General features: G+C 35.5%; 1 protein-coding gene, 1 long non-coding RNA gene and 1 pseudogene across 21 annotated transcripts; 2 read left to right on the forward strand and 1 right to left on the reverse strand.

Annotated features, from left to right (window-relative positions):
• The first annotated feature begins 8,435 nt into the window (after nt 1–8,435).
• On the forward strand, nt 8,436–16,299 carry LOC147393447 (hexokinase-3-like). 19 transcript variants are annotated; one of them, XM_086455631.1, is made up of 7 exons: nt 10,674–11,188; nt 11,351–11,544; nt 12,941–13,446; nt 14,678–14,774; nt 15,324–15,368; nt 15,564–15,662; nt 16,011–16,299. In XM_086455631.1, exons 3-7 carry the CDS (start codon nt 13,425–13,427, stop codon nt 16,168–16,170), a joined length of 423 nt encoding a protein of 140 aa, XP_086311757.1. In that variant the 5' UTR covers nt 10,674–11,188; nt 11,351–11,544; nt 12,941–13,424; the 3' UTR covers nt 16,171–16,299. The 19 variants fall into 19 exon arrangements, 10 of the variants coding, with proteins under 10 accessions (XP_086311759.1, XP_086311758.1, XP_086311761.1 ...); XM_086455633.1 differs by lacking the exons at nt 10,674–11,188; nt 11,351–11,544 and adding an exon at nt 8,436–9,729 and having other exon boundaries at nt 13,284–13,446; XM_086455632.1 differs by having other exon boundaries at nt 10,671–11,544; nt 13,284–13,446.
• An 868-nt stretch (nt 16,300–17,167) lies between these two features.
• On the reverse strand, nt 17,168–19,983 carry LOC147393448 (G-type lectin S-receptor-like serine/threonine-protein kinase At2g19130 pseudogene; annotated as a pseudogene).
• A 557-nt stretch (nt 19,984–20,540) lies between these two features.
• On the forward strand, nt 20,541–23,398 carry LOC147393449 (uncharacterized). 2 transcript variants are annotated; one of them, XR_015182194.1, is made up of 4 exons: nt 20,541–21,239; nt 21,928–22,001; nt 22,401–22,507; nt 22,622–23,398. It is a non-coding gene; the product is annotated as an uncharacterized LOC147393449 (long non-coding RNA). The 2 variants fall into 2 exon arrangements; XR_015182193.1 differs by lacking the exon at nt 20,541–21,239 and having other exon boundaries at nt 21,255–22,001; nt 22,622–23,397.
• Nucleotides 23,399–27,589: the final 4,191 nt, after the last annotated feature.

Below are 27,589 nucleotides of genomic sequence, written 5' to 3' on the forward strand. Positions count from 1 at the left end.
AAAATCAAAGGTACCCTCATCCTGTTACAGTCAACTGTAATGTGCAACGGCTTAGTGTGTCTTGCCCCTTCTTTTGGGAGATTTGAGTTCGAGAAGGATAGGATATTCTCCACGTAAGTTGCCCCTACTATACTGGCCAGCTGATTTGGAGAAGTATCAAGGGAGACTTGGGCTGTGTTTAATGCTTTGAGCACAACCTCCCTACGAGCAGTGGAAGCCATGAGTAAACCCCATACTGAGATATTGGCCCTTGATTTTTTCAACTGCTAGATCACGGAGTTATCTTCTTCGATGTTTTCCTTGGTGGAATCTTTTCCTTCTTTTCTTGCCAGGGCTGCAGGATTATCAACACAGAGTTCTTGTGGCTTAAAAATTCTTCCCCTTCGAGTCATATGTCTAACTTCATCACAGGAAAGGGAGAAAGGCTCATCTTCTTCAGTCAACAAGTATGGATCTTCGTCTGTCGAAAGTACAGGACTTTTCAGATTCATTTGGGCCAACAGGTAACTAGTGAACGCGGGACTATCGTAACGAGGCGGGGATAAATAATAGGTATCATCCGAGGTTAAATCAAATGGTTCATAGTTTGTGGTGAAAACCTCATCAGTGAAGGCTATCCCGGCAAAGGGGTAACTAGGCGGTTTAAATTGGATTGAGTGGATGAGAGAAACATGGTCAAATAGTAATGGGATGTGAGAAACCATGTTCAGGGTTGGTGGAGGTTGATAAATAGGTAGTGGATTAGTGGTAACATTTGCTGGGCTAGGGATTGTGACATTTTTGTTGTCAATAAGGTTTTGAATGGCATGACGCAAGGTGATACATCGATCCGTGTGATGGCCAGGATTTTGATGGAACTCGCAGAACAAGTTAGCATTGTGTCCAGCTGGCAAGGGATTAGGTAAAGGTCGGTGTTGGATAGGGGTAAGAAGCCATTTTTTCATCAATTTGTGAAGTGTTACAGTGAGACTCATCCCTAGATTGGTGAACTAACGCGGAGTTCAAGGTTGACTTGGGTGAACCTGGTTATTAGTCCAGGCTGGGGGTTGAGCTAGGGTAACTGAGGTATTGACGATGTAAGTATGGTTGGGAACATATGATTTTTGAGGCTTGTTATCTGAGGGGTTAGAAAGGATCCCAGAGGTAAATGCATCCTCGAGTTGGCTTCCGGCTTGTAACAAGGATTCAAAAGTAGGGAGGTATTGGGCCATTAGGTGCTGAGCATATCCTTGAGAGAGGTTTTTTAGGATAATTACTACTTGTTCCTTCTCCGAAGGCCTATCCCACATTTGGGTATCCTTGGCCCTCCACCGACCAATCAAAATCAGTGAATGTCTCCCTATTTTTCTGTTTAGTTGCTTCTAAATCCCTTCTTGAGGTCTCAATTTAAGTACTATATTTATATTGATGCCAAAAGTTCTTTGAAACAATAATGTCATCTGTTCGTCGCTGAGCCCCATAATGCGTATGTTGGTAAAATACACCTTAAGATGTGTTTTTGCACACCCTGTCCCACTAAACTTGTCTATTTCAGGCATCACAAACTTCTCTAGCAAATGGATTCTAGGGATGTGGTTCAGAGCTTCAATGTCCGCTGCAATTTCATCAATTTCTTTTATACTCTTCATAACTGACTCCAATTGAGACATTCTATTAGATAATGCTAGATTTTCATCAACATATTCTTCATCTCCGTCGAGTTCGAAGACTTCACGTGGACGTTTCTCTTCTACCTTTTTCCCTTTTGGGTCATCTAGAGGATTACCCGTCGATTCCGAGGTTTGTTCTAACATTTCCACTTTGCCTTTTATATTGTTGATATCATTGGCAAAGGCTGCCAAGATCTTACGGATCTTTGTGAGCTCAGATTCTGAAGTCACCTCTGCTTGTTGACTTGGTATTGTGGTTCGTTCTAACCAACTAGACTTACGAATCCAACTGGGAGGTGGACGCTTGAGTTTGGATGTAATGATAATCCTATATGACCCCCATCAAATGTAGATTTAGTCAATTTCAGTATTACCCCCTTGATAACATTTTTAAAGAATCATTTTATTGAGGTTTGTGCACCAATCCATTAATTAATCCATTCACACAATGAGTATTCGAAAAGGAAATAAATATTCATTAAAAAAGAAAGATAGTTTTATTGAAAATGATTGACAAAGAATATGTTCTTATTAAAAACATCCTTCAACAAATTTGACTTGAACTATTTTTACATGGACGCTTGGCTTTGTCTTGCTGTTCATCAGGATTGCTGTCAGGTTTGACCCTCTTGGTTCTAACAACTGGCTCTTTGAATCGTACTGGTCCATCTGGATACCTTGTTCCAAGCTTTCTCGATGAGGTGCACTAACTTTTCAGTCAAAGGCTCGAGGGGAAAGAAAGCTTTGTGCTGGGGTAAAGATAACTCTATAGGTACGTCGTACTGTTCTGGGATCAGATTAGGATGGTAAAAAGATGTTTCTTCTAAACCAATCAGACAGACATAGTAGGATCCTTTGGTTCCTAGAACAGGGGGATCAGTCATCCACCAAGGGCACCTAAAACTGATATGACGGGCAAGGCGAGAGTCTAACCATTTGCTCCAAGCTTTGACTGAGTTGTGACGCACTAACAGGTTTCTCTTAGAAAAGTGTTCTGGCCCATATTCAAAGTTTGAGGGAACATCTACGATTTTGAGACGATCACAAAGCCACATATAGAGTAAGTAGGAACTTCCTTTGAAGCTTTCTCGCTCACCATTTTTTATGGCATCTAAACCTTAGAAAATTTCAGCTAGGATGAGAGGTACCGGGTTGGCTTTCCTTGAGAGTTGAGAGGCTATATCTATGAAGGACTCAAGGATAGTTTGGCCATCACTATTAGAGGTCAGTATGTATTGGGCTAGGATTCCTAAGCATAATCGGTAATCTCTAGTGGCTCGCCAGGCTTCGGGTTTTACATTGATAGGATGACTGCGGGAGCGATATGGGCCCAATAAACGTACTAAGTTCAATATCCCGTCATGGACTAATGCCTTGGCTTCTTCCTTGGAAATGTTTAGTCTTGTGGTGAGGTCACCAGAATATCCGGTCTTCAATGAGGGCCTAACTAGAGGTCCTGAAGTGGATATCCTCATGATGCCACAATAATCCTCGTGAGTAGGGTACAAATGCATATACCCCATATGGAATATGTGAAGATAGGGGTTCCATCGCTTAGCCATAGCATGTAAGAGGTTCCAGTCTATCTCAAACTCGTGGAAGTAAAGAGCACTCCTCAACATGAATCTCCCAAAATTGATCTTCTCTACAGGGTGCATTCCTATGATGGTTGTTTTGACTAACTGATCGATTGAGTTATTGTCGGCGGCTAACATCCTGGTTTGACATAAAAGGGTATTTTAGTACTCTTCCAAGGTCCATGTAAAAGATTAATTTTTTATTTTCTTTTGGAAAATCTTGTTCTTATGGAAAATATTTTTTCTTGAAAAATATTTTTTCTAGAGAACACTTTTTTTTTGAAAAACTTTCTTTTTTGGAAAATATTTTCTTTTTCTTCTTTGAAAATTCGATTTCCATTTTGATTTAAATGGCCCGGTCCACCATGATTATTGGATCGGGATGGACTGGGTCATTATTGTAAAAGAATGGACTCTTTATTGGGTCGGTGCACCCATTTTAATTTTCAAAAGTAACATATTTGATCCTTGAGGACAATCATACACTCTGATCTCATCATTCACATCATTCACATACATTCATCAATCAAAAGGTTCCATTCAATAAACAACCGGGAACACCCACGATAAGTTCAAGTCGTGACCTACTGGGAAGGTTTTTAGACTCTAAGCTTAGTACATGCAATGCATTTTTATCTGGCCACCCTTGCCCAAGCACACCTATATACCTCTCGATACGTGGTGACTTGGTTTGATATACTGTATAGGTGATAGTCTAAAACTTCAATTCACTTCTCTGAAGCTAAAAACAGCCAGTTTGATCTCCAGTTGAGAGGTGGCGTATAATGCTGAGCAAGGGCCCACTTAAATACTTCTTGTCTAGAATAGACGTAGTCTATCCCCCTCGTACGGTAGGATACAACGGGGCAAGATCTTGCTTAGGTACCGGTTTTGACCAAGAAGTGCAATTGATATACTTAGATTATCTTTTACATACCTATGGGTACGAGTCAAGAGTTGTAGCTTTCGTAAATGGTTTGGCATCCCACGAGGGGACCGACCACGTACTAGTACTACGTTGGCAATCGGGACATGTGACTGTGTGGTTTACAATAGGTCAAAGGCTCAGGTCGCTCCAGCCTGGGTGCATCAATATATCTCTCAGAATTATCTGATCAGACGATATTGATGCCCCAATTTGATATACCCTAAGGTACGTGACTGGAGTTGTGATTTTCATGAATGACGTCGCATCTTCGAGGAGACCGGGTCACACACTAGTGCCACGTTGGCTATATGGGACGTGTAAGTGTGCAAAACAGTAAACGTGCATGTGGTGTGTGCAAAGCAGGGTGGGGTGTGCCCGGGGCCTTATCCAAACACATGGGCCCATGGTCCAATCAAGCTAATCATTATAACATAAATTACATGAATATCGAAATAAAACACTATCCCAATCACATGAATACCTAATCAAGATCAAAACCATTTAAATCACATGATTAAAGATAAGCATATTAAGCATATATCCATGTTAGAAGCAAACATTTAATCCAACATTATTTCTTTATGTGTTCCCATCGAGGGTTATTTTGGGGTGACCTTAGACAAATTGGGATTTCAAAAAGGTATTGAATTGAGAATGAAATGATAATTATCGGGATGAGAAATTGTGATCATCATTTTATTTTTATTTTTATTTAAAAAAAAAACTAGTTAAATTTTCAAAGAAATTAAAAAAAAAAAACTTTTGCTAATTATCACTAAAATGCCTAAGAGCCTAATTTGAAAAGAAAAATAAAAAAAATCCACCACCACATCAGCTTGTACGTTCATGACCAAAGAAATTATTGATCAGTATCATAATGGGGATATGTTCCAAATATGAATTGGTGTGACCATAGCGATTTGAGGAGAAAAAAAAAATGAGTAACCCAATCTGCTTACTAATGAAATAAATAATCCAAATAAATCACCCTAATTCAATTTTATCCCATTCGATAGTTTTGGTCCCAAAAATCCCAACAGCAAATTCCGAATCTCATTAGAATAACGTGCTCCCCAACTGGAGTTAACTTTCATTGTATTACGAATCCGAATCAAGGAATGATTCTTTTGCCAAGAATAATGAACGGCAATCTGGCCTCAAATGAATGTCATTGTCTACTTTAACATAGAATTTCAAATCGAACAATCCATAGGCAGCTTTGAGGACAGCTAACGTTTTATATGGGAGTTTGTTATACTGCTCTTATGAAGTCGTCATATTCTGCAACCTCTTGTCTGAGTTCCTCCATCATAGATTTATCATTGGTCCTTCCGATCACAAACATGGACACCAAACCAGTTGGTTCTTCCAACAATGAATTTTAAAATTGAGTTTTTGTCACAAAATCGGATTTTCAAAAAACACAACATCAATTATTCTCTCTTTTTTTTTTTTGAAAAAAAAAAAATTCCCTTCGATTAAGATTTTGCTTTTTTTTTTTTTCTAACTTGAGTTTTCACCATCGATCGAAGTATCAATCTTGAACCCTTTCTTCAAGAGATGAAAGAAAGGTCGATGAACATCATTCCAGATTGAAGTGATTTCGACGGGAACTGGCAACTATCAATCCCTGATCTTTACACCAAGAGATTGGAGCATCTGTCAAGAACTTTCAACCGATCGGGCTGGTTTAGGATCATGAGGACATAGAGCAGAATCAGTCTTTGCTGTTTGAGAACGATGGAGCAGACTGAAAGAACACCGATTGTTTTTTCAAGAAAATTGATTCGATTTGAGGGATCTACACCTATTGTGTTGATTTTGCATTGAGAGGACCAAGAGATGGAATCGGTCTAGGTTGGAAGATCGATGGAATTGGGTAAAACAAATAATGAAGAAGACGATGTGCGGATTTTAAAGAAGGAATTTTATTTTCGGCACACCACACACAGCCTCATGTATTGGTGGTGTAAACGAAGAAAAAACATCACTTTATTTATGGCACACCACACGCACCAGCACCCATTGACAGAACCTAGAAATTATATTTTTTCTTACTATTTGCTTCTTGCTTGCTGTCAATGGACAGCACAATTATCTTTACTAAAGCAAACTAATCATCAAAAAATAAAAAAAATTAACAAAAAAAACTGTTAACCAAAGGATCGACCACACACCTACAAATAAAAATAAATCAAAAGCTTTTCTCCCTTTTAAAAAAAAATGTCCAAGGATAGATCAAAGTATGCCTAAAAGAAAAAATTTTAAAAATCAGCAATCTCTCTGCTCCAATAACCATTAATTCATTCTTGATAACACCAACTTTTAAAATTTTGTATTATTTCAGGTCACCCTAAACGACCCTCAATTGAACCACAAAGATAATGCTTGATTGATCCACAAAAATAATATGCCAAAATATCAAACATTCAAAGTTCAAACACATAGACAATAATCGAACCAAAAATAATAACAAATAAATAAAATAAACAACTAAAAAAAAATAAAAATTCTAGGTCGCTTTAGCAATGCTAAGTACATAGGGTTTCCCCAACGGAGTCGCCACTGAAAGCGCCCTCGATCCGCGTGGTGCGCGGATCCGCTTTTGACCCTTGAGGTTTGGGAGTCGCCACCTAGTTATTACGGTCTAGGAATCGATCAATGACTCTAAACAGATAAAGGACTAATCTAGAACAAAAAAAAAATTGAATTCGGGGATCATGTTACGGGGTTGGAAGGTGTTAAGCACCAATCCTGCCCGGCCAAAGCCGGTCTCTACTAGTTTTCCAAATAAGTTACATTGCTAAAAAACCTAAATAATAATAAATAAAAAAATAAGAAGTTATACCTTTCCGATAGCAAAGACTTTGTTCCCTCAGATCCAACAAAAATTGCTCTTTGTGTCGTACTCCTTGCTTCATTCTGTCTCAGGATTTGATTTCTGATCTCCGAGGCAAGGTATCTCCCTTTTTTTATCTGGATTCTTCAAGTTTGTTATGGATTTTGGGGTGTTTTTGATGGACTTTTAGGTATTTTTTAGGCTAAAATCGAAGAAGGGATGTTAGGTAAGGAGTTGCGGCTCCAAAACTAGGATTTATGGGAGGTTAGGGGGCTTTTAGACCTATTTCTCTTAGGATTTATGATTTGATACGAAAATAGGGTGTGAGGACCTCTATTTATAGATTTTTTTAAGGGTTGATTTAGATAGAGTTAGTATTTAATTAGAGTTCTTTGAGTTAGAGTTGTGTTTTAGTTAGAATTGTTTTAGGTAGAATTGTGTTTTAATTAGAATTGTTTTAGGTAGAGTTGTGTTTTAGTTAGAACTCTATTAGATAGAGTTATTATTTAATTAGAACTCTATTAGGATTTTGACTTTTGTCTTATTTGATTGACTTTTAATATTTTGACTTTAGTCTTAATTGATTGACTTTAAATATCTTGACTTTATCTTGCTTAATTGACTTTAATTTTGACTTTAGTCTTACTCGATTGACTTTAAATATCTTGAATTTAGTCTTTCTTGATTGACTTTAATTTTTTTGGAGAACCCCCCTCTATTATATTTTTAATTCTTTAGACCCCCAAATGGAGGGGTCCTTAAAGAAATATCTTACGAACCCTCAACAATTTTACTTAAGAGCCCGATTAATCGATTTTTTTAATTCAAAATTTTAAATTAATTTTATTAATGTTTCACTTTAATTATTTAATATTTTATTTATTAATTTTAAAATTTTTAATTATGAAAATTGTGAAATTATCGTTTTGCCACCGAAGAGGATTTTTCACATTTTCGTAAGGAATTCAATGTGAATGTTAGTTTTTGTCATTTATGATGTTTTTTTGTGTGAAATGGTTGTGAACTTTATGAGGGGCATTTTTGTAATTTTGTTAAATTATATTAAAATTGGTGAAATGATTTATTTGGTTTCGATTTATTGTTTTATGTGTTCAAAAGGGTTTTCCTAAGCGTAATGTACGCTCTAGGATTGTTTTAAATTTAGGGGTATTTTGGTAATTTGATCATTTTTTAGTGATTTTTATCGTGAAGCTTCTTTTTGGTCTGCAAGATGATGATTTCTAAGCTTCTGGGGTTATATTTTCATAGCGTATCGTGATTTCTACGATTTTGTCAGTTCGAGATACCTCATCCGGATTTCTGAAACATTTTTGATAACAAAATAAAGTAATGGAATAAACATCCATCATTGGGAACCGTTGCGATCAGGTTGACGAGTTGATTAATCAGGCGGATGCAAAAATGAGGTGTCTACAATCTCACATTTCTACCTTCTTCATGTTAGATCTCCACAAAACCCTAATCCATTTTTCCTTTCTTCTTCATCAACAAACCATTATCGACCTCCTCTTCTTTTTGTTGAGCCGAATCATTAGGGTTGATTCAAGTATGATGCAGAAGGAAATCAGAAGAAACCCTTAATTAGTGTAAATTGCGAAATCTTCAGGTCAAGAAATCCTTAATCGTTGCAAATTCTATCAATCCCTCCTTCAATTCTCCAATTCGAAGGTTGGTTTTATATGAGGAAGATCGATGGATCGAGTTCACAATAGTGTTTGGATCCATAGGGTTTTTGGAGCTTTGATTTTCTTGTACGATATTGATATTTTGGTATTCTTGTTTCATAGTTCTCTTTTATCTCATCTATTTCTACATTTCTCTTCTTCAATATGTATAGATATTGTTCTCGTTGTCTCACAATCTGTCTCTGTTAGGTTTTATTCAAATTTGTTTTTTTTTATTATCTCATTATAGGGTCTTTGTTTTTGCATGTTTATGGTTTTGTAATATTTCAATCATTTACATTTGCTTTCTCTCTTCATTTTTTAATTTTCTCATTCTAGGGTTTCTTTTTGTTTGATTTTTTGTTGATTTATGTGGAGATACATGAAAAAACTTCAGCTATAATATTTTTTTCAATCCTTATTCCATTGCATTTATTGAGAGTTACAACATCAGTGATACAGCCTTGTGGGCACTGGCTTGATACTCAACTATAATATGCCTTATTGATTTATGTATCTGATGAATTTACACATTCATAACACCAATGTTGCTTTAATGCTGTAAACAAACATGACTTGTATTTTTAATATCATTCTTTTTATATTCCCTTAATATTTTTATGCAATAGAATAGTGGGAAAACTTTATGATTGCTCTTTTGTTACACAGATCCTCTGACAGTCAAGTGAATCATTTTGTTTCAAGAATGGGAGGTATTTTTGTTTCCTTTAGTGGGTCAAACTCATGTTATGTTTTTTTTTTCTCTTTATAGAATTACTTAAATTCTAAGTTCTTAAACCATTATGTGGTATGATTTTTGTTGTTGGTTGAGGGCTAGGGGATTGGGGGTGAAGTACATTGGGGTTGAAGCTCTTAACAAAATGCATTGGGTCCATGCATAAGATAAGAGGGGTTGGCGGCATGTTGGATAAAGCATTGTTGAAGTAATGTGCTTTACCAAGCTTAAAACAAAGCTTTAGCAGTGCTTTTTAGTCTAAAATTGCTTCCTCTTGGTTGCATACATCTTATAGGCTATATTGAAAGCCTCATAGTAAGACAAATCATGTTCCTAACTTTTTCTCTTTGTAATCTATTTTGTTCTACAATTACTTAATTTTCATCTTCAGGTTTATATTGGGTGATTTAGACCCATTTGCATCAACTAAGTTATATTAACATCTTTTGAGCCTGGCCTTTAGGCTACTTTTCCAGTCTTGTGAGTTTTTAGCAATAAGTTGCCACCAAAGATGTACCTACTCAAAAACCTACCTGGACTAAAATATGGACTTGCGGAAGATACGGATGATTACTGTTTTCCTTGAAGTTTTGAATTAATTACCCATTAATGGATATTAGTAAATCAGATTTCTTATAAAATCTTATTACTCCTTGTTCAGCCGACCCCAAATATTTTGGGACAAGGCTTTGGTGGTGATGACGATGCATTTTATTACTTTTTGTTTTCTTAAATGTAGAATAACTATATATGCTATTCACTCGCAGTGAAACTGTTCATTACTCAACCTTGTGATTTAATTTTGTTCGATCTTTTCACAATCTGATTATACTGTTTTATTTATTTATTATTGAGTCTGTACATTCAGGCACAAGCACTAGTTGTGAAAAATCAGCGTGACCTTCAAACTCAGAGGGATTAGGCAGAGAGAGATGTAAGTCATGTGAATCATGCAGTGTTATACTGGCATTGTGTGGTATGGGAGTTAATTTAGCACTGGCTTTCTCTAGTATGTATTGGTACTTTCCATCCTTATCCTATTTGTGAGTGTTGGGTTTAAGTTTGATTTTTGGTTACTCCTGGCTACATGATACCTCCTTCAGTGCACTTGAATTAATTGTCACTTCTCTAATTTTGTCCCATACTAATTTCAGAGAATTGCAAAGACGGTAGATGTTGAGATAAGATGGTGAGCCGTTGGAAAAAAGAAGGGAATTTGCGTGCTCAATTATCAATTTTGCAATATGTGGATTTTTTTTTTATCTTTTACCTTTTGTTTATTGCATCCTATCTTATAGCATTTCCTTTGGTTGAAAATCCTTTTGTTTTGTGTCTTATAGATGACTGTTCTTCTAACGATATATATGTAAAGAGATGATCTAATCTCAGGGTGGCATCACATGATTTGAAATAAGGAGAATAGATGGGGCACAATTTCTCTAATATAAGGGCAAATGATACCTCTTTCAATAGCTTTCTCTATGGTGAGGATGTTCATGAGGGATTCTATCCAAATAAAGAATGATATTTCCCAATATAAAGAAGAGATCAAACTTCATCGGGTTTCTTAATGTCTATTTCCCATTGTTGACTTTGAAGTCAATCCATTAACAAGATTGGTTTTAGATACACTACAAGAAAATAGTGAATTTGGAACAACATTGTGAAACGGGTTTGAATCGTTTCTCTGTGATGGACCGTTTCTCAATATCCAATTTTAGATCCATAACCTCCAAAGATGCCTTCCAAATTTCAAATTCGAACAGGAACGAGAGTAAGGGAACTCAATCTTCGTTTTCGATCAACTATTCTTTGATTTCACCATGTTTCTATTACTCTAACGAAGTTCTATCTTCGATTTTCCTATTGTTCTTCAATTTTTCACATCTGATATGTCCTTCTCAGACCCTAACGAAGCTCCTTCTTTGTTTCTTAGATCTAATAAAGCTCCATCTTCTTTTTCGATCAAGTGTTCTTCGATTTGTCAAATCCTCAAATCCTATGAAGCTTTATCTTCATCTCGACCAGTCTCAGACTTTTAATGCATGGGTGAAAAGAGAAAATTTTCTAGGGTTTTGCTTTCTCTTTGAGATTTCAAGTTCTATTTGAGGATTTCTAACAATCTTCAAGGTACGGCTCTTTATTTGTGAAAATATTTTATAGACATTTTGATTTTTTTTTTAATTTTCAATGTTTTTTTATTGAATATCAAGTTCCAGGCTTGTTCATTGGCAAGGAAATGCCAAATCTGAGCAAAATCCAATAAGTTTTTTTAAAAATTCAAGATCTGAGAAGGATTCCTATCGATTTTCGATGTATGATCCTAATTTCAATCATTTTACCCTTTATTCTCTATTTTCTGTGGTTTATGTATAAAAATTTACCAAACTATTTTTTTGGCCTTACTTGCTTTGAGATAAATTTTTCTAAATCTAGGTGTTCTAGCTTCTGATGACTTCTAAAGTTTTGGCATTTGGGTTTTGTGAGTTAGGGTTTTTTCATTTATTAGGTCTGTTTGTGTATATATTTTTTCTTTGGTTTATTAATGGCTTTGAAGTTCTTTACTCTGTTTTATTTTATAAAGATTAAAGCAAGTTACATTTATGTGGGCTTTTAGGTACATAAAGTTAACCTTGAGTTATGGAAAAGTCTGGTTTAGTTGTATTTAACAAAAATTTCTTTGAAAACATACTGAATCAATTAGTTGTTAGTTCACATAAAGAATCCAACAAGGGAGGCTTTTTTTTTTAACAATGGATACTGTAATTGCTTTTCGTTTCAAAAGATAATTGTAAAAGTTTGGTTGTTCTGCCTTCCCATTATCTCACTTGTTCTCATTTTCTTGTTAAGCTTATAGAATAGTTCCAATTATGAATGGGAAACTCTTAAACTATAATTATCTTTGGAATATTGTGAACTAAGAAAACCTATAACAGCTGTTCTAGTATTTTCTTATACAAAAATGTTTAAAAAGAGGATCCTAGGTGTTTGATGTGTGATCTGAGTTGAACACAGGTGCCATTGTGAAATATTCACAGATCACGATCTTTGGTAGTTCAATTTGTTTTTGTTTATTTAGTTTCTGTTGAATTTTTGAGTTTGTTCTTGCGTAACTAATTTGCTCATCGAGTCCTGAACCATACATTGGTATGTTGTTTAAGTACTCGAATCAAATATAATGGTCAGATATTTCAACTCAGTAATCCAGTTTTCATAACGTTAATCAAATTCATATGAGCTTATTCTTTTAGTAGATCATGTTTATGTTGAGAATATAATATCCAACAAAGCCTTCAACTTGTCTCCGTAAATGACATGTATTCAATTTGTACATGTGACATTTTTTTCAGAACACCATTGCTCACTAATCTTTCTATTTCTTTCATTTTAAGTGTGGTTCCACCTTTTATTATATCAGTTGGCATAGACGGTGAATCCCATGTGAATGGGATTGAATGTCAAATTTATTTACACGCAAACTTGTTCATAACTTTTTTGAAAATTTTCCATGTTGTCTCGTTCCCAGGAATCAAGCACATGCCAAGACTCATATTCAAACCAATCTTGATTCATGTATATATTTTCCCTGCATCAATCATTTTATACATTGTTTTTATAGTTTTGACGAATATTAGATAATATAAATTCATCATGGAAGCCTAATCATAATTACAAAAACTTGGGTTTGGCTATTAGATACTATTAACTAAATTCCTAATACATTGCCCATCTCTACTTTGAGGATGTGGGATTTTCTGTGGTAGACTATCAAAAGTTGTAATTTATTTTCTTCTCTTTGTTCTATCAAAAGTTGGAATACAGTTAGATTATCCAAAAAATTGACACACCTGACACTTTTGCTCTATCAGGATGATGTGGAATAGAGGGTTAGGCTCGAGGTTTATAATAATGTCTCAATTTTTGACAAGTTGGATGATGGTAGCTTGGTCCTCGCCTCTCATATTTTTAATACATTTTGTTTATTACTAATAAAGAAATGGTGCTCAAATATGGATGCATACATGGAGACAAGTAAGCATTTCTTGATACGTAGATTGCTCTAGTCCTACCTTGTAACTCTCAAGGTTGAACTTCTTAAAAATAGAGAAACATTTTTTGCATCTTAAGTTCAACCTTAGATCTCACTCTCATGAACCTATGACATGTCTTTATATATAGAGGAGAATTATAGACTATTTTGTTCGACATGGCACTATAATATTTCAATCCTATGTATGATAAACACGCACATTTTAGGGAGATTAAGAGATCAAATTTATAATAATAACATAAACATGAAAGTAAGTAAAAAAGGAGAGTTAGGGAGACAAATAAGGCATTAATTTGATAGTGGTGCCACTCAATGGGTCCACAAGGGCATGATAGAAAACTAGCTTTTGCTCCACAAATTCTCTGCTGTACCCATTATAGCCAATCCTATTGCGTGTGGAAGAGGAGAGAGATCAAAAAGTCCTTTCTTGCCTCTCTTCAAATAGAAAAGTGCCACCTTAACCTTCTCTCAATCGATGGCATGATGGACTTTTTATCAACGTGAATTGTGGGTCAACAATTACGTAACTCACCCCCAACCAACTTTAAGTTGACCAAAGGGACCTAATTGGAAATTTATCAATCCTTGGATAAGTAGGTCCGTCAATTAATGGGTTTTTTTTTTTCAAAAAGATTATAGGGATTAAGATGGATCCAAACTAGCGACAACTTTGTACCAATCTGATAAGCAATTGAATTCTGAAAAGTTGTTACATTTCAAATTCATCAAACAATAATCCCAATCAGGATCTAAGTTATTGAGTCCAAATAAATTGGAATTTCGATTTAATCTCTTTTTACTTACTCTCATGCTAAGTTAGCATTTAGCATTTAGTGGAAGTCATGTTATCAAGTTATTTGTTCATTTGCTACTCTTGATATCTCTTATTGGAAGAACATTAGGAATGTTTCTTGAGGTTGAAAAACTCCAACCCAATTGATGGCTTGAAAATTTCAGTCTAACATTCTTCTTGTTATATAATATTTTGTAAAAAGAAAATTTCAAGTATATACATCTTGTGATCAAACAGACCATCATCAACCACCCAAGGAGCTGATGAGAAGAGAAAAAGTTATCCAAAAATCTACAAGTATTAATGCTTAGGCATAACTAAGTTACAAGTATTGAGGTTTCTATATTAAGAATATGTTAGTTTATGGCTCTTGCCTATTGGACATGTTCTTTTACTTGTTGGCTTGCTGTTGCTGCTAGGTAGGTACATGAATATGGAGAATCTATCAGCTGAAGATGGTAAAGCTGTGGTCTCTTACATCCACGTTGCAAAGATAAAATTGGTTATCTTGTTATGGTAAACTACATCATGTTAACTCTTTATTGGGTTATATGTATTTCTTGATTCAATTGCTATCTTAATTAATTTGCTATTGAAAGTTAAGCGGTGTGGTAGATGCCTTGAATTTAGTTGCTAATTGATCACAAGGGTATCATGTTGATGGCCCAGCCTAACTGCATAAATCTTGATGTGTGTCTAAAATCCCCTTATTCTCCCACGAACAACACCGTGGAAGAAAGGTTTCTTACCTTATAGATATGCAGGCAAGCATAACAGCCCAAGGCCTCCCACATTTATTTTGTTAAGGATTCGTTTGATTTTAGAAAATCATTAATGTTATAGGCTTCAATTTCCTCAACGTCTGGCTTACAATTTTTGTTGTGTCTGTTTTAATGCTCTATTGTAAGAACATTAGCTTGACGACCACCTAATATCATTGGGGCATGGTAAGGAGTCATTGATACGTTATTCTTTCAGAAAGTGATTTTGAAATGACAACTTTTATCATTTTCTTTGGTTAAATTAATTTCTGCTTATTTTTTCATGTTCTGTAATTTTATCTAGCAGGAACACTCTATTGGAGGTATCCCCACAAATTACCATGGAGTGGTAAGACTGAAATGACATCCTATTGGAGGTGATACTAAGGCTTTGTTTCTATTGTTTTGATCCTATTTCGATTTTCAATTGTTGTTATGTCAGCTACACCTTAGGTCGTTCATATCCAAGGGAATGGTCCAGATGCAATTGTTAGATTTATAGGGTTGATCCATCTATGACAAGTAATATATACAATATTTACAGGTTTCTTGAAGGTGATTTCGACACATACGTTACACAGATCAGACATCCTCACATCTGGGGTGGAGAATCTGAGCTGCTGATGTCCTCACATGTACTTCAGTAAGTCTTCATTTTCTAAAGATCTTCAGCCTCAAATACCTACTTGCTAATTCTTATAAAATGCTAGACCTTGGTGTCCATGTCAGACATGGAATATTAGTTGGCATCCTTTCTATAAAAGAAAAGGTGTCTACATTTCATTTTGTACATCTCACCTACCTAGAATTCCAATATGGATGTTTAGTTGGTGAGTAGTTTAAAATTATCATGTAGCAGGAATCATGTAACTGTTTGGTAGCATTCTTGTGATTTTTATTATAACGATAGCATAATGTTTTGGTTTATATGAAATAGGTGTTCAATTTTTTGATGGCTTGGTTCATAGTGTTTAGTTCTTTGGTCGATTAGGAGTACTTGCTTCTCAGACATTCCTTTAAAGGTGTGGAAGTTCATCGTGAGAGTATGCAATGTGCTGACAAGAAATGCTGCTCGATTGGCAGTTGCGGACATTATGGGGATCTTAAAGAAGATAGGGAGGGATGGGAGTGATGGCATTGCTTCCTTGTAAGCACCTGTGCTTGTGTAACGATTGCGAAGGGTTTATCGATGCATTATAATTTTGGATTTGTAAATTATGACTCATTGTTACTTTTTTTTATGTATAAATTAATGTGATAAAAAACCTCGATGTTCTCCATTTAGGTCTATTTTTACCGTGGGTAATAGGTGCGTGGAAAAAAAAATTCAATTTTTAGATATCGGTTTATAAACGATTTCTAAAGTCCGAGACATAGGACATCAGTTTTATAAAATCCAATGTCTAAGATATTTTTTTGCGGTAGTGTGTACAATTATATAAAAGCATATTTGGAACCGTTTTTAGTCGTTCCAAATTCTGATTTCTGGAATGGTTTATAACCGTTCCAAATCCTGAGATCTAAAACATCAGCCGTTTAAATTCATTAACGACGCCTTGATTAGAGACTGTTCATAAACCGTTTTATACTGGATTAGGAACGGTTATAAACCGTTCCTAATTTACACATTTGTTGTAGGGATAAAATTAATTGGGGACCAATTTATAATGACTTTGAAGTCAATCCACTAATTCATTTAAAAAAAATATATATTTTCATAAATAATAAATAATTATTTTTATAAAAAGTAAGGATATTATTATAAATCAAAAATTTCATGTCAAATTTGCTAAGAGTGTCGGATTAAGCTGGTTTTTGGTGAAATTTTCCCACAAAACACAAGGATTTACATGGTGTGCCTACGTCTACGGAATAGAACAAGAACAACCATTGTTTTCTCTATTTACCGTCCTAGAGATCTCTTTTTATATAACTGAGAGTTACCAAAACAAGTAAAACTCCCCAAAATAGAAACTCCTTAAAAAATTTTGAGTACAAAAATACTAGACATTTGCACAACACCATAAGTGTGTTTGAATGTTTTTATTGCATTGCATCTATGCAATTCATAAATCATAAGTACATGAATTATTCATGAATAATATTCTAGTATTGGGGACAAGGTGTAGATCATGATGATGATGAGGAACAAAGAGGATGTAATCTCTATGATTCGTATTCGTTCGAAAGAAAGTTCAATTATAACAAATTATAATAGAACCTGTATTACAAATACAAGTCTTATTACCCAAGTCTTGTACATAACAACATTACCAAGCATCCAGAATACTTAACATCTCAAGTGTGCCTTGAAGGGATCTTTAGAGCCTCTCCTACACCTATTACGTTTATGAAATACAACCCATTCATAGCTACCATATCTACAAACCAACAAAAGAAACTAAGCATTCGGAGACTGAAATTGCAACTGTCTAAGCTTTTAGGTAGAAAACAAGAATGGAATCACCTTTAACATATATAGATGTACTAGTGCACCATTTTTATGATGACTTGAAACTCACCAAAGAGGAAGTATTTTCGGCCGAAGAAGCAGTTGGAACCCTACTCTGTGCTTGGGAACTTTCTTCCCCAGAAGCCTCCTCAGGAACTTCATTCACCACCAGCTTGTCCATGATTGCTTGGAAAAATTCCGGGATGGGAGGAATTCCCACCTCTAAGATTCCCTCCAGAATCTGAACTATGTGTCCCATTGTTGGCCTATCCTTCTCATCTTTTTGAATGCACCAACATGCCACTCTGCAAGCTCTAGTAAGTTCATCAATGTCGGCATTGCCCTCCAACCTAGAATCCAGCAAGTTAATAACTTCTTCTCCATTGTGTACTTTACTCACAACCTGGGCAGGGAAGTAATCGAACATCCCATCCCCAGATATGTCCAGGTTTCTCCGGCCTGATATAAGTTCGAAAAGGGTCATTCCATAGCTGTAAACATCAGCTTTTGGTGTGACAGCTACACCCATAATCCACTCTGGCGCAAGATAGCCTCTTGTTCCTTTCATGCTAGTCAAGACACGGCTGAACTCCCTGCCAAAGAGCTTAGCTACCCCAAAGTCAGCAACCTTAGGAGTAAACCCAGCATCCAATAGTATGTTTTCCGGTTTGATATCACAGTGTATGATGCAATCTCTGCATTTCTCATGGAGATAAACCAATCCTCTAGCCGTCTCGAGTGCAATCTGGTATCTTGTTTTCCAGTCTAAGATGTTTGAATCCTTTTGAAACAACCAAAAATTTAGTGAACCATTTGGCATATAATCATAAACTAGCAACCTTTTACTACCTTCAGCACAAAACCCCCGAAGACGAACCAGATTGGCATGTTGGATAATACCAAGGGTGCTCACTTCCATTCGGAATTGCTTCTCTCCTTTTCCAAGGCATTCAAGTTTTTTCACAGCTATGTCAATTGAGTTGGGCAGTTTTCCTCTGAAAACAGAACCGAAACCTCCTTTCCCCAACTTCTCCGAGAAGTTCTTTGTAGCACTTTTAAGATTCTTGTATGTAAACATCACCAATGCATCCTCAGTGGTGTTCAGTGTACCATTGAATTCTCTTCTATAATTCCAAAAGAGTGCCAGGACAATAGCGAAGAAACTTACAACCCCGGTAATTCCACCAACAACGATCCACATTGTGCTTTTCTTGCTCTTACCTCTAGAGCCTGAATCTGCAATTCTTATGTGGAGAACTGTTCCATTGCCATCACCCATTGATAATTCTTGCAAATCCAACAGATCTTCATGCCAAACTAAACATCCATTTTCATAAGAGTACGCCATACAAGAACAGTTTCTCCAGCAAGCTAATTCACATTCTTTCATGTTCCCAACTTTTAAAGACTCTGAACTTGCCGGCAGTTTCATGTTGGGCATCGTAAAAAATGTGTCTTTTCCTCCAGACCCGCATCGTAATGGGGTTTTCCTCACACAACCACCCCACCAAACACTCAGATTGTTCCAATCTTTCGACGAACGTGGTTCAAAGCCTTGCAAACATGAACAATATGGCAAAGCTTTCTGATTACAGCTACCATAGGACCCACAATAACCGTAGACATCACAGGGCTGTTTTGGTTGAGTATAAATTAAAAGCCATTCTCGAGTATCCTCTGCCCAGACAAAATTCTTCAACTGACCTGAGTAATCTAACACCAATCGAGACAAAATAGAGGTGTTATAAAGAAACACTGTAAAATAGCTTTCCCTCTCGTTTGTAACATAGCTGTAATTGTAGATATAGGTTTTTCTCATTTCAGGAACTGAGCTGAAAGTTTGTCCGTTCCAAGTCCCAGTAGAGTGGTACCTTTTAGATCCTTTCCACTCTAGAAAAAATTGACTACTTCCACTCGGGTCTATCTCGAGAGAGAATATTCCACTCCCGGGATCTTCTGAACTTATCCATGAAGTGATGACTTGTGTTCTGTTAGTGAGTTTATTCAAACCAAGCTTTGCACCAGGCATCCATGTATCGGTTTGGTGATCAAAGCTCTGCCAAATTATATTGGAGGAGTTTAACCCATCTTTCAAAACAAGATTCCCACTGTCAAGAAGCACTGCTATGGTAGGATTATGAAGTTCCGATGTTAAATTTGTCGACCAGATTGGGATTTTTGACTTGTTATTAAAGAGGACTAGATTACCATTTTCTAAGAGTTTTAATTCTGAAGAAGATGAGTCAGGGAGGGGTGTATCTCTGTTTGCCACCCAAACTATAGTTTGAGGTGAAATTTTTTTGTACCAGATGCCTATGTAGTACTTCTTAGAACTGTTACCTGGTGTGAAGAAACCAAGTTCAAAGATGCTACCTTTGGAGAAAATGGTCTGGTTTCCAGAGAGAGATTGGCCAACAGAGATGATGTCAGCTCCAATGGAGAAATGGGTTTTGAAAGAGAAGAAGAAAATCAGTACATGAATGAAGAACCATGGATTGCTTCTGATACCCATCTCTGTAAAAATTTGCACCATAATGCACTCAAGAAAAACTGAAGAAATGAAACAAATTTCTTATGAAGAAAGAATAAAAAAGCAAATCCATGTACTACTGCAGGGAGTTGGGTAGCTAATTAGGTCCAGGTTTCTTGAGTTCACTGATCATAAATGTACAGACCCATATATTTAAACTCATGTGTAGGTCTATGAAAGAGTGGTCTAAACTTAACATTCATGACAGTAGACCAAAAATATTGTATCATGTGGCATGTAATAAAAACCTGGAGTGGGATAGGGATCTAACTACCTAGAGTAGAGGATTGAAGGATGCATTAAGGAATAACTTACCTTGCTTTCCTGACTTTGAGCAAAACATCACCCAAGTCAAGGTCTCTCTTTTGACTTTGTGCCAAACATCACCTGTCACCCAAGTTTGGTTATTTTTTCCTTAGGGTGTGACTCACGGTAGTTAGACCCCTCTCCTAGTGGGAAATAGACTAGGGGTGCAACTCGGTTCGGGTTTGAGCAAAATTAGAACCGAACCAATCAAGGTCGGTTCCATTACATGTGAATCCACTACAAGAAAGCAACAAATTAGGAACAGTAGTATGAGACAGATTTTAGCCATTCATGATTCTAAACAATTTTAAACCGTTTCTCTGTTGAAAGTCATTTCGCCATATACATTAAATCTCTAGATAAACCTCTTAGGTCAATCATTCCACCACCAAGCACGAACAGACGGAACGCACTCATATTCATTTATAAATCGACTTCTGTTGGATTTCTCCAGATGTTCGATTGCAAATTAGCTAGTAAATCAGATCTGTAACGAAACTTCATCCTCATCTCTGTTTTGATTTCTAAAACCCTAACTATATTCTCAATCTCTCAAACCCTAACAAAGCTTGATCTTCATCTCGATTTCGAGAAGGAACTTCTTTTGGGATTTCGTTGCAGAGGTTTTGAGCTTTTCTCGGATCGTAAATCATCTCTAATCTTCGATTTCCCCAAATGTTCAACTATTAATTAATCTCTCATCTTCAATTCCTTCAATTCTTCGATTTTAAACCGAATTTTCCCATCTTCGATTTTAAAGTGCAAGATTTTCTTTTATCGTTGGAGCTTGATGAAGACGAAGAAGGGTTTATAGATTTCTTCAGCTCTTGTTCTTTTTTGGAAGGCAAACCTATTGGTAGTAGAACATTACATAGTGCAATTGCAGGCCTTTTCTTCTACCAATTCGATTTTCAATGACACCAATAAATCCAGTAAGTTTCATCTTTGTCTCTAGTTTCGATTCTTTAAAATCTCTTTCTTTCAATTCTATTTCGTGTTCTTAATTGCTAAAAATCATTTTTCTAAATGATTTGATGTTCTATTTGAAAGTTATTTTCATAGATTTTTGATAATTTCACTTGTTTACAGAGAAATAAGAACCACTAAAAAAGTTACCCAAGATTTTGATTAGAAAGTTATTAATTTGAAGTGAGATGTTTAATTAGGGGCATAGATCAGGAAGACGATTGGAAGAACAAAAAAGAAGGAAAAAAAATTTTAAAAATATCATGTTTTGATGGTTTATTCTGTGCTTATGAAGTAATTTGGAATTTTTTTTTTTTTTTAAATCCAATTAAAAATATCATGTTTTGATCCTCTAGTTGGATCAATTTCGGATGAAATTGCATTTATTGACAATTCGGTACAATGCATTCTATAATCTGTTTCTTGCAATTTGTGCTTTGATCATTGAAAATGGAATTTTTTTTGCCTTTGTTTCACCCCCCATCCTTTGGGTATTCAGGAAGCCTGTTGATGCTGGTGTTTTTTTATGGAAATTAATGAGCTTTAATAGGATAACACATTTGCATTGTACATTCTCTCAATTTATAGATATATTGCTTTGCACTGTCACAATTATTCTGATTTGTTCTTCGGCTCTCTTCATTATGGTGGTAGGCAAGCCTATGGTTGTAACTTTTCAAGCTTACTCTAAAGATCAGATCCTTAGGATTCTTCAACAAAGGCTTATGGTAGGTCCTAGTGCCTTATCTTTTTTGTCTTTAAGCTATTTTTGTATTCCTCTTTAATTTGAACTATAAATTTTCATTTATATTTCATGATTTGTAGGCTTTTACCACTTTCAACAGCACATCAGTGACTGTTATAGGATAATTGTTTTCATCAAGTAATTACATCACCTAGTGTTGTCAAAACAATAAAACGCCTAGGTTAACTCAGGATTTTGACCTTGGTGGGTGAAGTATTGACTTCGATGCCAACAAAACATTACTGTTATAATGGTCCCCTTAAGCCTTAGTTTAAAGTCTACATTTTTAGGTTCTATAACTTTGGAGTCTATCAATAAATATATATTTTTATAGTATTACTTTATTTTATTCTTTTTACTATTTCCAACTCTGCCTATGTAGTTTATTATACGCTATATGGTCGGTCTCAAGCTCAGATATAGCAAACGGGTCAGTTCTATTGTACAACTAAGCACCAGAAGTTCGTGAGGCAACTTATTGTTAATCAGGTTGGATTTCACTTGCCGTTTGATGTTTCATAGATACCTTACCTTTATAAGGACGTTGAAAGTCATGGTTTAACCATTCTATTGTTCTCTTATGCAATGGTTTGATATAATCAGCTCAAGTCTCACTCAGAGAGTTATGAGGGATATGTTCCTATGGGTTATGGTGATTATTTGAAGACGTCCAAGTATTTTTATACTCATTTATCTTCTTCTTTTTTCCTTTTATCATTTTAATCTCTAATGTTTTTGCCCAATATCATGTTAGGTTTTATCTTACCTTAAATGTAAATGAAAACAGGGTGGGTGAATGGGGCGACCATATCACACTACAAGTTGCTGCAGATTCGATATGAAGTAGCAACTACCTTGTCATTTTATTCATGAAATTTGAGTAGATCTTTAGTTTGTTGAGGTTTTGTTTCATATTTTAATGTGATTTTGGTAATAATGGAGATTTTTAACATGCAAGCTAATTTTATGGTGGAAAACATCTGTTATTAAATGGTCTTGTTAGTTATACTTACCGATCTTGATAAGTGGCATTGGCTTCATAGTTACTACAATTTCATGGTGTTTTAGGTTTTCTTCTAACATTGTTGCCGTATTTTCTTTTCTTAAGGTTTCCAAGCCTAAACGTTTCCCAATGAGTAGATCTGGTTATGGGCGTAAGGGACATGCAATTCCATTGCTAACCAATGGTGAAGTACTTAGGAATGGCAGCCCTAGTGGTAGTGGATCTCCAAATGAGGGACAATTGCGATTTGTTTGTAGTATTATGCGACATTTTGTAATTTTGATGGTGAAGTACTTGGCAATTTTGTAAATTATCATTAATTGTAACTCTTTTTGTGTATAAATGAATGTGATAGAGAACCTCAATCTTCTCTATTTGTGTCTATTTTGACTGCGGGTAATAGGTGTGTAACAAAAAAAAATTAAAAATTAATTTTTTTAAAAAAGTTTAGATATCAATTTTTGACCACTTTAATTATCGGTTTGTAATCGATGTCTAAAGTCTCAGACTTAGGGCATCAGTCTTATAGACATCGGATTTTAAATTAATGTCTAAGGTGTTATTATTTTTTTTCTTAGTGCTTTTAGATTTGGAACTGTTTTAAGCTGTTCCAAATTCTGAGTTTTGGAATAGGAGAAGAAGATAAGTATCAGTAATAGCTACTGCTAGGCAGAACTTGGTAAAATCACTTTAGTGTTTGAGAGAAGGGTCAAATGATATAGCAATGGGTCGATTCCTTGAGGAGGTCGAACCTCTTTTAGATAAAAATAGTAAGGAGTCAACTCCTTGAGGAGTCCAAACCTCGTTCGGATGAGAATAGCAAAAGGTTGGTTCCTAGAGAGGTCAAACACTTTCAGATGTAAATACCCAGAGGTTGACTCTTTGAAGATGCAGAACCATCTTATAGTGAAGTGGTTAAAGGGATTGACTCCAATAGATAAGGCGAACCTCTTTGGGGTTGGACGGTTTGAAGGGGTCGATTCCAATAGGGAAGCCTAACCTCTTCGTGGTTTGGATAAGTAAAAAAGGTTGGCTCCAATAAGGAAGCCGAATCTCATTGATGTTCAAAAGAGTGAAAGGGTCAACTCCAATAGGGAGGTCGAACCTCCATGGGATTTAGAAGAGTGAAGGGGTCGGCCAATATACCTCCTTGAGGTTGAGAGGAGGTGAAGGGGTCGATCGACTCTAATTGCGCTACAATTTTAAAAGATTGGACCCCTTTTAACCGAATCAACTGGAGTATGGGTTGGACCTAGTGTATGTTTGTTTAAGTTGAAATGGGTTAAATCGGGTCCGAATGCCTACATTTGGCAATTTTACTAATCCCAACGAGTATGATTTTTTTGGTTCCTACAAGGTTCATCTTGCCGCCTTCAGGTGTTGATAAGGCTTTGCACTGTTTGATATCTTTTTTTCAAATTAAACCAAATATGGCAAAATACAATGTGTCCTAATTAGTACTTTTGTTCATTAACTTTTTTTCTATGAACAAAATGGCAAGTATAAAGTTATATAAAATTTCCCTACATTTTCTATTAAGATGTAGAGTTAATGCATGGGTAAAATTGAAAAATGCTTGAATTTTCTTAAGGAAAAAATAATTAAAAGATGGCTTAAGAAGTAATTTCCTTAACAAATCTAGAGCACTCATTCCAAACTTAAGTGCCTATCGATTGGACCTTATCTGAGTGAAGGCCAGAGTAAATTTGAGTAGGACCTTAAGTGAGTGAAGTTTAAGGCAAATTTTATACCTTGACATTAGGTACGTAAAGGCCAAAGCAATTTTTACCCTGACATTACGTAACCAACGACCAAAGTAAATTTAAGCTTAGTCGTTGGTTACGAAAAGTCAAGCTTAAATAATAAAAAAATAAAAAAGATCTTAGTTCTTTTGAAATGGATCCCATTGGTGAATTTAAAGTCTTTCGATTTGCATCCTTTCTCGCTAGATTTTGATGAGCTATTGGGCTTGGTTAAGGTAAATTGGGGTGTCTACAAAAGGTTTTATATTCCTTTCAATCATATCACAAATTGAGTGGGGGGGATGGTGGTTGGCAATAAGTAATGACTCCAATAATTAGCTAGGGTAAGACGAAGCCTAGGCTATTGTAGTCATTGTAGATTTTCATGTCATTGGGAGCAGTTTGGTCCACTCTATGACAATCTTGAGTACCATAAGGCCAAGTTTCCATGAGGGCTATCCCAAAATATTTGTTCTCTTCCTCCAAATTTAGAACTCTGAAAGATAATAATTAATTTTGAATTTAATCTTTTCTATCTAGGATGATTTCTCCAATTTGAAAATATTTCAGTTAAAAAATATTTATTTTAATAAATTAATTGTAAAAGGCAAGGAATCAATTTCTATCGCTACATTCCGACTGAATAAATTGGCTTTTCATTCAATCACTTAAGCTAAAGGGGTTAGCCCACTAACCTAGGAAACCCCACAAAAGAAAATAAATAAATTGGGTTTGTTCATTTCATATAAATAAAATAAAATAAGTATTTTCACTTCAACTCTTTAAAAATTTTAAATCTAAAATTTTATCCACTTCTCTTATTTAAGTATCCAATTCCAAAAAAAATCTGAATTTTCTTACTAAATTATTATTTTATACTCAGTAAAATATTTTATTCATGAAATCCAAATCCAGGTCTTTACATATTATGATTCCAATTTCAATTCCATTTCTAGCTCTTGTGAACAATCAAATGTTCAAGTTTATTTTAGGAGTTGTTACCAACTAACAATTACTTCAGCTCCTATTCACTCCACCTTTAAACTCGATATTAAAGGTCCAAATTAATACCTCCAAAAGTCTTCTAATTTTCCGTCTACATAGAGAAGAATTTGGGGTGGGAGAGAGTAATAATTCGACCATTTAAGAAGATCTTAGTTACTGGGAGTGTCAATGGGCCGGGTCCCACTCCATTCATGTCATTTAATTCAAATTTAAGCCTGTTGGGGCCCACATTGACACTCCTAAGTAGTTGGTCGAATGGGCTCTTCAATCAAATTAACTGCCACTAATGAGGGCAACAATGTTGATCAATGTTCCAAGAGTGAAATACGTGTCTACCTATAATATTTTATAAAGGAACAACAAATAAATTTTTTCTTTATTTTAACATATTAAGAACTACTAGGACGTGGGACATGGAAAGGCAAATTTATCAAAAAGATTTATTTATAATTTAAAATATTGATTAAAGGGTTTTTGAAGATTACAAAATTAAAAAAGAATACTCTTATAATTTTGAAAATTAATGAAGGGGATTGGAATTTTCTTTTTATTTATTTATTACTAAAATGACCCTTCATTCTTCGATCTCCTCCACCTTTTCCGTGATTTCTAATTTGCCTCTCATTATTAAAAAGAACTACATTGAGGACCTTATGAGTCTGCCTTCAGTTTGAATTGTACACTAAGGGTATGTTTGATTGCATGGAAAGTCACTTTCCATGGAATTTGAAATCCATGAAAAATTAGTTGTGGAAAATAGGTAGGGTTGGAAAATCAAATTTCATTGTTTGATTTCACTTGGATAAAATCATGGAAAAATATATGAGAAAAAAAAAAAAGAAGAGGAGAAGGAGGAAGAAGATGAGAGAGGGAAAGGAATAAAAAGATGACGAGGAAGAGGGAGGGGGGAGGATGTGGCGACGGCGACGGTGGCGACGACGGAGGTAAGTGAGGAAGATGGGGGGAGAACGTGGTAGTGGTGGTGGCGGAGGAGGTGAGGGATGGAGAAGAAGAAAAAGAAGAAGAAAGAGAGAGAAGGTGGTCGGAGACGGAGCCGACGGCGACGGTGATGGTGATGACGACGATGACGACGACGGCAAGGTTAGTGTAATGGTGGTGGTGGTGGTGGTGGTAGGGAAGAATTGATGATGGAAAATATGGGTGGATTTCATTTTCTCACCCATATGGGTGGGAAAGTGAAATCCATGATTTAGTGGACTTTTTGAATGGGGTGGAAAATGAATTTCCATTTCCATGTGCAATCAAACACTTGAAAAATGTCATTTTCCATGAAAATTGATTTTCCACCCTATTTTCCATGTGCAATCAAACATACCCTAAGGGTTCTCCCCTGCTTGTTTCTAGATACAATATTTGCTCATTCAGCGAAAATAAATGAGTCATGTTAGAGTGATCTCAAGGTTGATCTCATTACACACTTTTCTGATGTGGAGGTGTGCATAGAACCATAGACGCTTTTCACTCGTGCCTTGGTGAAAAGCATTTATGGTTCGTACACACCTCCATTTCAACAAAGTGCGAAATGAAGTTAATCTTTGAGGTCATTTTAGCATTATTCAAAATTAAATATAAAAGTGGGGACATTTATCAGTATCCAAAATTTGGTGTTGAAGCACTTCTACTCCACCTTCACACTTTTTTTTTTCCTTAAAAAAGAGTCTCCTTGTTCTTTCTCTCCTATTAAGACTTCTACAACTTAAAATCACAGCCAACAAAGGAATTAAGAGTGATAAAAAAAAAAACAAAAACTAGGGGTGTCACACTACGTGAAAATTGGAAAATTTTACAGAAAAAATTGAC

The sequence above is a fragment of the Akebia trifoliata genome, chromosome 10, assembly GCF_017979445.1.
Source record: "Akebia trifoliata isolate Shusen 1 chromosome 10, ASM1797944v1, whole genome shotgun sequence".
Taxonomy (NCBI): Eukaryota; Viridiplantae; Streptophyta; class Magnoliopsida; order Ranunculales; family Lardizabalaceae; genus Akebia; species Akebia trifoliata.